Here is a 12,439-nt window from a genome sequence, read left to right as displayed (position 1 = left end):
TTATTTTAACCACGTCATTAATTTCTTTAGTCCCTCCGCTTTAGATAATATTATTCACCAGACCAAAGCATATCCATAGTGTTCAAAATGACCAAACATTTACTGATTACTAAGATAAACAAAAGTCATTAATCACAGAAATAGATTTTAAAAATGAAAATTTGATTCACTGATTTGATTCACTTATAAATGTGATTTATTGAAACATATTTATATTCATTCGGTTAATTTTTTTTTTTTTTTTTTTTTTTTTTTTTTTTTTTTTTTTTTTTCCTTCGGGGAGGTGGTGGTAATGAGGGAGGGGGGGCTGCTTTTTACTTTCCTTACTCAGATTTATGCTTATGTAAAATATGATCTTCAATAATAATCTGCTTGTAAAGCATCAAAAATTCTGATTCATTCGATTAGCTTCTTGACTCCTTCCTTCCTTCCTTCCATCTCTCTGTCGTTTTTCCCATGAACCCCTCCATCCTTTCACAGTGTTCCACAGTGCGTCAGGGCTTCATGGCTGCGTCCCTCCCTGATGATCTGTAAAAATGATGAGGACTCTGCTGCAGTCTGATCTGCTCGAGTGTTACTCGATACTTCACTGTCAGAACAGGACAGGGAGGTGGTGTGTGTGTGTGTGTGTGTGTGTGTGTGTGTGTGTGTGTGTGTATGTGTGTGTGTATGTGTGTGTGTGTGTGTGTGTTTGTGTGTGTGTGTACGTGTGTGTGTGTGTGCGCGCGTGCGTGTGTGTGTGTGTGTGTGTGCGCGCGTGTGCGTGTGTGTGTGCACGTGTGTGTGTGTGTGTGTGTGTGTTTGCGTGCGTGTGCGTGCGGTAACAGACAGAATGATCTAAAAGTAGATCTCGACTTAAATTTCACCCTGAAATCTGAACCTGACACTTACTGATCCTCGTTGTTAATATATTCATAACAAATACATTTGTGTGAGCACATATTTCAAACAGACATTTTATGAGAATAACAGGAAGTAAAGAGGTAATATGGGATAAGAGGAGGTGGCCACGAAACAAACGCCCCTATGTAGAGCTAGAGTTTCTGTTGTCCAAACATAGTGAACTCCTTGGGAGGCCACTTGCTCCCTCTGTAGATAAAAATGTCTCATAATAAGGTACAGAAAACACAAAGTTTATTATTTCAGGTGATTATAAACTAATGAAAACAGTAGTGTGCTAATGGAAAAAACAACAACAAAATAGTACTTCTTTAGTTTAATTAGTACTTCTACTTTGACTGGAGTAGTTTTACACAAGTATCTGTACTTTAACTTGAGTAAAGAATGTGTGTACTTTTGCCACCTCTGATAAATGGTAAATTCATTATCCAAACTAGTAAACATCCGTCACAGTTTACAGACCAACTTCCTGCTTCGGCTGTGACATTTTGACTTTGCAGGAATGACTATGGACAATCTCACAGAACCTCTCACATAGTGTTAGTGATGAAAAAAGCAGAAACTGTAAGAACAGCACAGATATCAGTAAGGGAAATGTAAGAGAGAGAGAGAGAGAGAGAGAGAGAGAGAGAGAGAGAGAGAGAGAGATGTGCAGAGTTGTGTTGAGAGGAGAGGAAGTGGCTGTTAATGGTTGTTTGATCGATCAGAGGAGCAGCTGTTCCTATCCTGGAAGCAGGGAGAGAGAGAGAGGGCAGCAAGGGCATTCACTGGATTTCTCTGAGAGAGAAGCATGCATCTGCTCTTACTGTGCTGAGACCAGCGGCCCGGACAAAGAAAGACTACTTTTATCTACCCTCAGACCAGAACAATTATTAGTTTTTTCCGCCCTGCTCTATTAGCAGAAAGCATTAGCTGATCTGGAAACAGTCCCAGCAGACCACCTCTTCAGTAACAGTCTGCTGCTCCAGTAGACCTAGCATTACTTCTTCGGTAGACCTAGGACTACCTGTTCAGTAGATCCAGGACATTTGCTCCAGTACACCAAAGAACACCTCTTCAATAGACCCAGGACTTTTGCTCCATTGGACCCAGGATTACTTCTACATCTATTCAGTAGACTGAAGACCGCCTTGTCAGTAGACCCTGCTTCAGTAGACATAAGATCATTTCTTCCACCCAGGAACGCTGCTCTATCAGACCCAGGATTACCTCTTCAATAGACCCTGGACTGATACTCCAGGAGACCAGGATCCACTATTCAAGATACCCAGGACATTTGCCCAGGACCAGACCCAGGACCACCTCTTTAATAGATGAAGAAACACTGCTCCATTAGACCCAGGATTACTACTTTAGTAGACCCAGGACTGTTGTTCCAATAGACCTAGGACTACCTTTTCAGTAAATCAGGTCCACTGCAGGTCCACTGCACCAGTAGACCTAGGACTACCTCTGCAATAGAACTGGGATTTTGCTCAAATATACCAAGGTTTAATTGTCCTGGTTTCACTGCTCCTGTAGACTGAGGAGCACATCTTAGCAGACCAAGGACTACTACTACAGTAGAATCAGGACCACCTCTTCATTAGATGCCGGATTGCTATTACATCTCTTCAATCAACCCAGGTCCACTGCTCCAGTAGACCCAAGACCATCTTAGTAGACCCAGGAATGCTACTCCAGTGAACCGGCAGTAGCTGAAATATTGGCTTCAGTACCCCAAAACCCAACACTAGAAGTATACAGAATCAGAATCAGAAACACTTTATTGGTCCCAGGGGGAAAATGTGTTAATCTGTTACAGTAGAACCAGGAGCAGTTCTAGTGAGGCTCAGAAGATTTGGGAATGGTACAGACCTAGGACAGGCCCCAGCTATATTACAACATACTGGACACAGAGAGAACTCCAAATTTTGGTCCATTTAGAGAGGCTGCTGAGCCCCTCCTCCCTGCCTAGTCCATGCTGCTGTTTCTGGTGATGGACCCAGCTGAGGATGGGGAGAAGTTGGAGGACCAGTGGGAGAAATGGTACACTGATTCTTCATTTTACTTCATTTTCCATGCTGTATTAGTATTTTTTCCTTTTTTTTCTTCCTTTTGTTCTTGTATTTCCATATTTGTTTTCTTAGAGATTTTGCTTCTCTGCTTCTTTCATATTTGAAAACCATGAATATTGTCATAAAATACTGGCTATTGGTCTAAACCAGCCACCACAGGGTTTTGGTGTCAGGTTAATTTTGTACATTTAGTATACTTCTGACTTCTAATTACTTCCAACAGGGGGTTTCTTTAATGGGTGTAAGGGCTCATGGACTTTGTTAAGTTTTGCTGTTTGGAATCACAGTGGAGCCATAAGTTGACCTGCCCGCCCCAAAAAGTGTAAAATGTGTGCTGAAACCATGGAGTTATGAGCTTTAGTTAATCACAGGCCACAGCCATTAATCTGACCCCTTGCCTTTTCACTAAGTCACTGAACTCTCACTGTGTTGCAGCGTAAGAATGCTATGAGCCAGCGCCAAGAATGAGACTCAATATTCAACTGTCTTCTAACCTCTAAGCCATAGTCTCTTTATATCTTTCTTGGCTCTGATTGGTTGTTTTTGCTCAGGCCCAGTGGATTCTTGCACATGCCATTAGGAGGGCTAGAACGAGCCAGAGGAGCTTTAATTTCTCACAGATTATCTGTCTCATGTACTACTGTAAGGATAAAGAGAAAGTTTCAGCAAATATGACAAAAAAAATATTTTAATAAAAATTACCTACTGCAGCTTTTAGGTTTGGTGAATCAGTTATGGCAATACCAACTTGGCAGCACGTCACAGATTGGAAGTTACTGTTCCAAAAAACAAGTAATTTCTTGGAAAGTGTTGTGTTTTATCTCCCCCTATAATACATTGCTACTATTTCCAGTTACACAATAAGTCTATATTACTCAATATACATACCACATTTCCTAAATAAGAAAAAGAGTAAATTCTCTCAGACCCAGATTGCATTGTCAACTAAAGAGGAACTATATTTTACCTTCCCTAGAAACCAAATGAAATAGAAAGTCATTAGCACAATATCATTAAATGTGCTTTTTCAGAGCTTTAGTCTAATTGTGGTTTAGAAACTGTTCGACAGTCTGATTATGTTTTAGTCACAGAAGCAACCACATGCTGAGTTGATGGGCTAGTGTTGACAATATATTTTTTCTGCTCCTCAGGTTGACCAGTGACTTCAGTTTGAATGAGTTTGAAGATGAAGACCTATCGGAACTTACTGAGATCACAGATCAATACCATGACCAGGTAGGAGAGATGCATTTTCAAAATGTTTGTAAAAATGTAACAAAAGTTCTTGGGAGCTGGTCTGTTTGGTCACATAAAAGGTCCAGTGAGTAGGATTTAGTGTAAGTCCTTTGTTTCACCCTGCCCTTCCAAGTGCAAAGGAGACACTACAGTGGCTATGACACAGGCCAAAAAACGATAACGGGCCCATCTAGAGCCAGTGTTTGTTCCTTCTGGGCTTTGACAGTTTAATTGACTGGTGTGCTAAATGGCTAGTGGACTGACTGACAGGATTTCTAGCTAATATAACTGGTTAGTGGACTGACTAGTTCTTTACTGTGTGACCTTTTGGATGACTAGTTTACTGGCTGGCAGACTGACTTATTGGGTTTGTTGACTGAATGACTGACACATTTGCTAGCTGCTGCCTAGCTGAATAATTGTTGATTAACTATTGGCTAGCTGGTGGACTGAAAGACTGACTGACTGGTTTGTTCAAAGGCTGATGGACCAACTAGCAAATTTCTGGGCAGTCTTTGCTGGCTGATTGGTTGATTGGCTGAATGACTGAATCATTTGTTAGCTTCTATCAGGTTGACAGACTAGTGTGCTTAATAGCAGGTAGACTGACTGACTGAATGGTTCTTGGTTTTTGTTTTTTTGGGTGATCGTTTGACTGCCTAGTTTGCTGACTGACTCACAGACTGAATTGCTGATCAACTGGTTAATTTGTTGGCTGACTGTTCTGAATTACTTTGACGTTGTGGGTTCACTGGTTGATAACTGGCTAATGGACAAATTGACTGACTGATTCTTGTTAGCTGGCCGGGGGACTGAAAGACCTGTTGGCTGGCTGAATGGCTAAATGACTGATTTGCTGGCTGGCTGAATGACTGACTGGTTTGTTGGTTCACTGGGTGAAAGCTTTGACTGACTGGTTGACTAAATGTCTGATAGACTGTATGACTGGAATGCTCGCCAGTAGCTAACTAGCTCGCAGACTAACTGACTGTTTCTTGGTTACTATATGATTGAGTGCTGGCTGGCTGGCTGACTGAATGACTGGTTAGTTGGCTGAATGGCTAAATTAAGGGTTTGTTGGCTTGTTCACTAACTGGTTTGCTGGCTGGTTTGTTGGCTGGCTAGTGGACTGAAAAAGTGATTGACTGACTGGCTGGTTGGCTGCTGAATGACTGGTTAGTCAGTGGTTCAGTGATTAAATGAATGATTTGCTGGCTGCTTTGTTGACCGCCTGAATGACTGTTCGATTTGTTTAATGACTGGTCTGTTGCCTTTGTCTCTGTGGGATGACTGTATAATCTTATTTGACTGGGTTACACGCACGCACGCACGCACGCACGCACACACACACACACACACACACACACACACATTGTTTATTAGCCTTAACTCAGAAAACGCCACAGGCAGATGAGCTGATGATGTCATGCCTTGCTCTGATTGGTTGGCTCTGACTTCCTCCTTCCCCTCTCTCTCACTCACTCCTCCCTGCATTCTTCTCTCTGTCGATCCTTGTTCGCCCGATCTCTATTCAACACCACCCACCTCTCTCTCTCTCTCTCTCTCTCTCTCTCTCCCTCCCTCCCTCCCTCCCTCCCTCCCTCTGTCTCTGTCTCTCTACCTCTCCTTTCCGTTCCACTCTGCTCCTGCCAGGAAGATGATGGTGGTGATGATGATGATGTGACACTGTGGCCGGCCAATAACAGCGTGAGGAGTGAGTGGAAGGGGTGTGTCCGGAGCCAGAGCTTGGAGCTGATTGATGCTGAGGAGACCGAGGAGGAAGAAGGGGCAGAGAGGGAGGCAGAGGAGGGTGGGGGAGGCCTTGTCCGAGCTGAGGAGCGCCTACTCTGGCTTAATCAAGGAGGAATAGAGGAGGAGGAGGAAGAGGAGGAGGGAGGGAGGTCGCTGTCACCTGTTAGAGGGGGATCAACCTGTGCTGTCATGGACAAATATCGACCAAAGAGACCAACCACCCTGGCTCTGTTTCCGCAGCTGCCACAAGCCGGCACCCAGGTAGGGAGGCTGGGAGGATCCCCTGTGTTTAAATTGGGCTGGGGGAATGTGTGTGAGTGTGTTGTATGATCATGATCATGGTTGGATGCTGTGTGTAGGATGAGGCAGCTGTGACACCAAGCCGAATAAATGCATTACTGTGTGTGTGTGTGTGTGTGTGTGTGTGTGTGTGTGTGTGTGTGTGTGTGTATTTCTTGGGAGGATCCTGTCTTCAGAATGAGACAGCATTGGCTAGCTGTGTATCTGTTTGTGTGTGCTGTTAGGTGTGTGTGTGTGTGTGTGTGTGTGTGTGTGTGTGTGTTGTGGCAGTGGGGCAAGTCTGAAGATGGTTCAGCTATAGCAGTATGCTGCTGTGCTTCAGTAAATGGGTTCCTGTTTTGTGTAGCAATATTCTTGGCAAATAGCTATATTTAGAATATCAATATTCATAAGTCAGTCACAGTACCACAGCAGAAAAGCAGCTCAGGGTTTGGTATCTTGCTCAAGGACACTTTGAGAGAACACGCTGGCTAGACTGTTAAAGCTGCAGTAGGTAATATTTATATATAATATTTTTGTCATACTTTAGGGCTGCAACCCTAGACCTTGACAGTAGTACATGAAACAGACAATCTGTGAAAAGATCAGGTTCCTCTGACTCGTTCTTTCACTCGTAATGGCATTTGCAACAATCCACCGGGCCTGAACGAAAACAACCAATCACAGCCGAGAAAGATAGTTGATGATTGAGTCTCAAATATACAGTTGTGTTCAAAATAATAGCAGTGTGTTTAAAAATGTGAGTAAAGCTCAAAATCCTTGTAATAGTTTTTATTCCCATGCGTTGGGAACACTGCACATTATACAAATTATACTGCACATATCAAAACATGAAACAAAATGTATCAATATTTTAATTAGAAGAAGAAGAAGAAGAAGATATACTTTATTGATCCCCTAGGAGAAATTGTTATTTTCCCTTTTTTTTTTATATACACACACAGGCTGAAATGCACACTTCATGCACTTGTGGACATGCAAAGGGGAGAGAGATGGTGGAGTGATGGGGCTGCCACGTTACCGGTGCCCCATGAGCAGGTTTTTGGGGTTTTAGGGCCTTGCTCAAGGGCACCTCAGCAGTGCACAGGAGGTGAAACTGGCACCTCTCTAGCTACCAGTCCACACTCCATATTGTGGTCTGTGGGGCTTGAGCCAGCGACCCTCCGGTTCCCAATCCAAGCCCCTACACACTGAGCTACTGCCGCCCCAAATTAATCATAATAAATAATGAATTTATTATAATTATAATAAAAATTGTAATTACTTAAATAAGGAGGATAAGGAATTTTTCATTACAAACTCAAATATTTACTGTATAAACTGAAAGAATCTTTAGGATTTAGCATTCCTGTGAATCACTAAACTAATATTTAGTTAAACCACTGTTTCTGAGAACTGATCTGTGTCGCATGGAGTCGACCAACTTCTGGCACCTGTGAAAAGATATTCCAGCCCAGGATGATTTGACAACATTCCACAATTCCTCTGCATTTCTTGGTTTTGCCTCAGAAACAGCATTTTTGATGTCACCCCACAAGTTTTCTATCGGATTAAGGTCCGGGGATTGGGCTGGCCACTCCATAACTTAAATTTTGTTGGTCTGGAACCAAGATGCTGCTCGCTTACTGGTGTGTTTGGGGTTGTTGTCTTGTTGAAACACCCATTTCAAGGGCATCTTCTCTTCAGCATAAGGCAACATGACGTCTTCAAGTATTTTGATATATGCAAACTGATCCATGATCCCTGGTATGCGATAAATAGGTCCGACACCATAGTAAGAGAAACATCCCCATATTATGATGCTTGCACCAGCATGCTTCACTGTCTTCAGAGTGTACTGTGACTTGAATTCAGTGTTTGGGGTCGTCACAAACTGTCTACTTTCCTCAGTCCACAAAATGTTTCTCCATTTCTCTTTAGGCCAGTCGATGTGTTCTTTGGCAAATTCTATCCTCTTCAGCACGTCTTTTTTTTAACGGTGGGACTTTGCGGGGGCTTCTTGCAGATAGATTAGCTTCACACAGGCGTCTTCTAATTGTCACAGTACTCACAGGTAACTTCAGACCGTCTTTGATCACCGTGGAGCTGATCATTGGCTGAGTCTTTGCCATTCTGTCTATTCTTCGATCCATTCGAATGGTAGTCTTCCATTTTCTTCCACGTTTCTCTGGTTTTGCTTTCCATTTTAAAGCATTGGAGATCATTTTAGCCGAGCAGCCTATCACTTTCTGCACTTCTTTATACATTTTCCCTTCTCCAATCAACGTTTTAATCAAAGCACGCTGTTCTTCTGAACAATGTCTGGAACAACCCATTTTTCTCAGGTTTTCAGAGAGAAATGCATGTTCAACATGTGCTGGCTTCATCCTTAAATAAGGGCCACCTGATTGACACCTGTTTTTTCACAGAATGAATGACCTCACTAATTGAACTCCACACTGGTATTATTTTAAACATGCCCCTTTCAATTATTTATTCAATTACACAGACTCAGGAGCATACATATCATGAATGTTGGGTCTGTTGGTTTTCAATTACTCTACACCTACTGGTAAATTATTCGCCAGTAGTGTCTACCAAAAACAGTGATTGATCTGGTTAGTCATGTTGGACTGCTATTATTTTGAACACAACTGTAGATGTTTTAGGACCCAAAGTGTCAGTATTTGACCGAAAGTATTGGTATTTGACAACCTGGGAATGAGACTCAACAATCAACTATCCTTCTTGGCTCTGATTGGTTGTTTTTGTTCAGGCCCGGTGGATTCTTGTAAATGCCATTAGGAGCACTAGGAGGAGCCAGAGGAACCTGATTGTTTCACAGATTATCTGTCACTTGTACTACTGTCAGAATGTAGTGAATGTTTTCAGCAAATATGACTAATAATGATATGAATATTTTAAAATAACCTACTGCAGCTTTAAAGCAAGAGAAATATAAGTATATTTAAGATGGTCAGCTGTAGCAGTATCTTCTAGTATAGAGGAGGATGATACCAAGTCAAATGAGGATATATATTTCTATAAAAACTAGCCTATAAGATGGTGAAGTAGATAGCCTTGGCTCCTCAGGCAGTGTTCGGTAATGAGTGCTCTCTGGAGGGAGCCGGCAGTAGCAGTAGTAGTTTCCTGACGTATACCTTTAAATGAGTTGCATCCTGTTTACTGTGTCAGTACAGATCAGAGCAGAGTCATTTAGCCCTAACCTGGGTTTCCCTTCAGCATCAACATCCAAAACACTCACCATAGATAGGCTGTCCCTTTGTGTTCCATTGAAACATCATTTGAAATAACTGTTGTTGTGAATGCTTGTGTCTATTAAGGCACAAATAATAATACAATAGGAATACAGTATAGCTTGGTCATATATTATTTAAAGCCCACCTGAAACAGAACATCTTAAAGATTCAGTGTCTAGGATTAAGTGGCATCTAGCAGTGTAGTTGCAGAACACAACTCCCTTGCTAGCGCCCATATCTAGTATTTGGGTTGTCTATTCTGGGCTACTTTGACCCGTTCCCTCTGTAGATATAAATCGTTCATTCCAAGGTAACAAAAACACACTGACTTCTATATTCAGGTAATTATACACTAATGAAAACATAACTATAAATTATATTCCATTTCTGCCAATAGAGACTCACAAAAAGCTTCATCCACCAAGCTGTCATGAGGCTGACTTTGACTTTGACTTTGAAAAGTTACATAATGGACCTTTGATCTAAAATGAATTAGAAACCTAATTAATGTTCACAATCTGTAGTTACAAACTGAAAATTAGGTGAACATAAGGGGAATAAAATATGAAATGTTAATTAACAAAACAGTGTCTGATACATTGAAATAACCTCTGTAGCACCCTGACTTCTCACAAGCTGCTTTAGAACACAGCACCATTTTAGCCATTACAGAAATAATGTTAAATATCCACATCTGATATAATCTGTCATGTTTGTCATTTTCACTAGCAAAAGCAACAGCCAGAAGGAAAGATTAAATGAGACTTGCTAGCTTCAGAGCCTAGCAAACACAGGGAACTCTTGACCCTTCTCTTCTCAGTCTTTCCTGCATTAGTAAACTGTCCATGTTGAAATCCCAGCTCAGTTTTGCATTCTCAAAATTTGAATTAATTTCACACACTGCAAAAAAACGAAAGGTAGCTAGACAGCAACATTTCTGTTAGCACCCAGGCTAACACTTTGTTGGCTTGTTTTGTTAATTATGGTGGTTTGACATTCATTTCCAACCCTGTGCCAGATGGTTTGTTACACAGAACTATGTTGGAAGTCATCATTGGAAGCTGTTTGGAAAAGGCTAGGCACTTTCAAAAAATACTTGGCAGGTGATGAATGGATGGATGAACTATCTATCTTTGACTGTCTATCAAGGATCAACTTCAACCAATCAGATCAATGAACCATATAATGTAGGCAGACTGAAGCCAGTCGTTTTCCATGGAGAAAAGCCTTCAGTGCCGCTCTGCTCTTCTTTCAAAGAACAAACACTCTCAGTTCTGATAGAACTGATGCTAGCAGCACCTATGCTAACCTCTTTTGTTGTTTTCAAACAGTCACTTTTCACACACACTGTCAAACACACCTAGCGTTAAACCACGTCTGTAGCTCATACTGGAGCTGATAGGTCCAAACCGCTGTGGTTGGACACAAGCACAGAGCTTGAAGCCTGACTAGATGGATTCTCATGTGATCTCATGATTTTGTGATTTAGCTGTCTGGCAGCGTTATGAGTCTGCTGCTGTGAACTTAAAATACCAGCTTTGACTAACGAATAGCTTGATTATGAGCCGCTGGGATAGCCACTGTTCCACTAAATTGTGTATGCAATTTTTAAACTATAAGAGCACCCACTATCAAAGTTCAAACCCTTGGTGATTGTAACAAAGAAATAGATCATTTGTTAGCATTCAAAAACCTACAGCTCCCCTCGAGCTTTACCAACAGAGTGCACAATATGATGATCATGACTCACACATGCTCTCTTCTGATGTGATATTCCCAAATGTGTTGCTATAAAACATCTGTGCTGTTTGGCCCTTCCTTTCCTGATCATTTTACAACGTTGTCTGAACCACAAAGGTCTTGGTCTTATGGAAAATGGTGTTCATTAAAGGCCACGATATTAAACAATGACAATAGACATGTAGACATATAGAGTGAAATGCACGACATAATGTTGAGCAAGGTTGTATTCCATGGTTGGAATGTAGGCTAATGACAACATACTAACGTGTTAACATGTGTATTGACTGGAGAGGATATTGCCTTGTAATTGCTGCAATTAGTCGAGGGTCTAAGTATAGAGGGTGTCTGTACAGATTGCAAAGCCACTTGAGGAAAATGTGTGATTTGTGATATTTGGCTATATAAAGAAAATAAAACAATAAAACACATTTACATTTATACAATCTTAAAAATATGTAAATATAACATATAACATGACATGATGATTTCATTGTCTATGCTGAAACATGCTGATGTCAAGTGAAAATACAGTGTTGCTTAATGGTGTGTAAACCCATAGTGGTTGGGCTGCCAACCACAGGTTAACTGTAAGATCTGCAGCTATGATCTGACTGTAACAGATCATTCAACAGTCAATGATACAGTGTAAGCTAACATAGAGCAGGGAGTTGATGCTGACAGGCAGAAATAGAAGGTTATTGCATCTTTAGTTCAGTCTGCATGCTGAGAATGCCTGCTGGCTTTAATACAGCAGCACTGTAAAGAATAGACCTGGATCCTGGTCTCAGTGGATTATAGGCAGGTGCAGAGCTACTGAAGCTATTTCAAAGGGTTTCTCACTTTATCAGGTGTGATTGATTGTCTTGACCTATAATAGGTTTTGCCTACCTATTGCCGAATATGAATACTTGAACGTCAATGGACTCTTTAACTAAGGTGTGATTGAATCTGTGCCTTTGTGATAACATGTAAGATTCTCGAATTTTTTTTTTTTTTTTTTGTGCACACCCAGAAATGACTTTTGCAAGATAGACCAAAGCAGAATAGATACAGTACTCACCACTATGGGTGCAGTTATGCAGGACAGATGCAGTACAAAGCACTTCTCCCAGACTGTGGTAAAGGTAAGGAAAAACACTGTACAACATTTTTCTACTCACGTTTTATGCATATGGTCGTGTGTTTTTTTTTTATTAAAGTATATCGCCTTTC

At 41.3% G+C, this 12,439-nt stretch overlaps 2 protein-coding genes across 2 annotated transcripts in view; one reads left to right on the top strand and one right to left on the bottom strand.

Annotated features, from left to right (window-relative positions):
• dnaaf4 (dynein axonemal assembly factor 4) overlaps positions 1 to 12,439 on the bottom strand; it is a 161,068-nt gene that overhangs the window by 24,698 nt on the left and 123,931 nt on the right. The gene's annotated exons all lie outside the window — the stretch shown is intronic.
• mapk8ip1a (mitogen-activated protein kinase 8 interacting protein 1a) overlaps positions 2,846 to 12,439 on the top strand; it is a 32,883-nt gene continuing 23,289 nt past the window's right edge. The window contains exons 1-3 of the mRNA XM_051383170.1: positions 2,846 to 2,928; positions 4,109 to 4,193; positions 5,847 to 6,206. Coding sequence (XP_051239130.1) covers positions 2,861 to 2,928; positions 4,109 to 4,193; positions 5,847 to 6,206 — 513 coding nt within the window. The 5' untranslated portion in view covers positions 2,846 to 2,860. The remainder of the gene's footprint in view (positions 2,929 to 4,108; positions 4,194 to 5,846; positions 6,207 to 12,439) is intronic.

The sequence above is a fragment of the Dicentrarchus labrax genome, unplaced genomic scaffold (assembly GCF_905237075.1).
Source record: "Dicentrarchus labrax unplaced genomic scaffold, dlabrax2021, whole genome shotgun sequence".
Taxonomy (NCBI): Eukaryota; Metazoa; Chordata; class Actinopteri; family Moronidae; genus Dicentrarchus; species Dicentrarchus labrax.
Note: the sequence above shows the minus strand (reverse complement) of the source record. Positions and strands in the feature narration are given on the sequence as shown.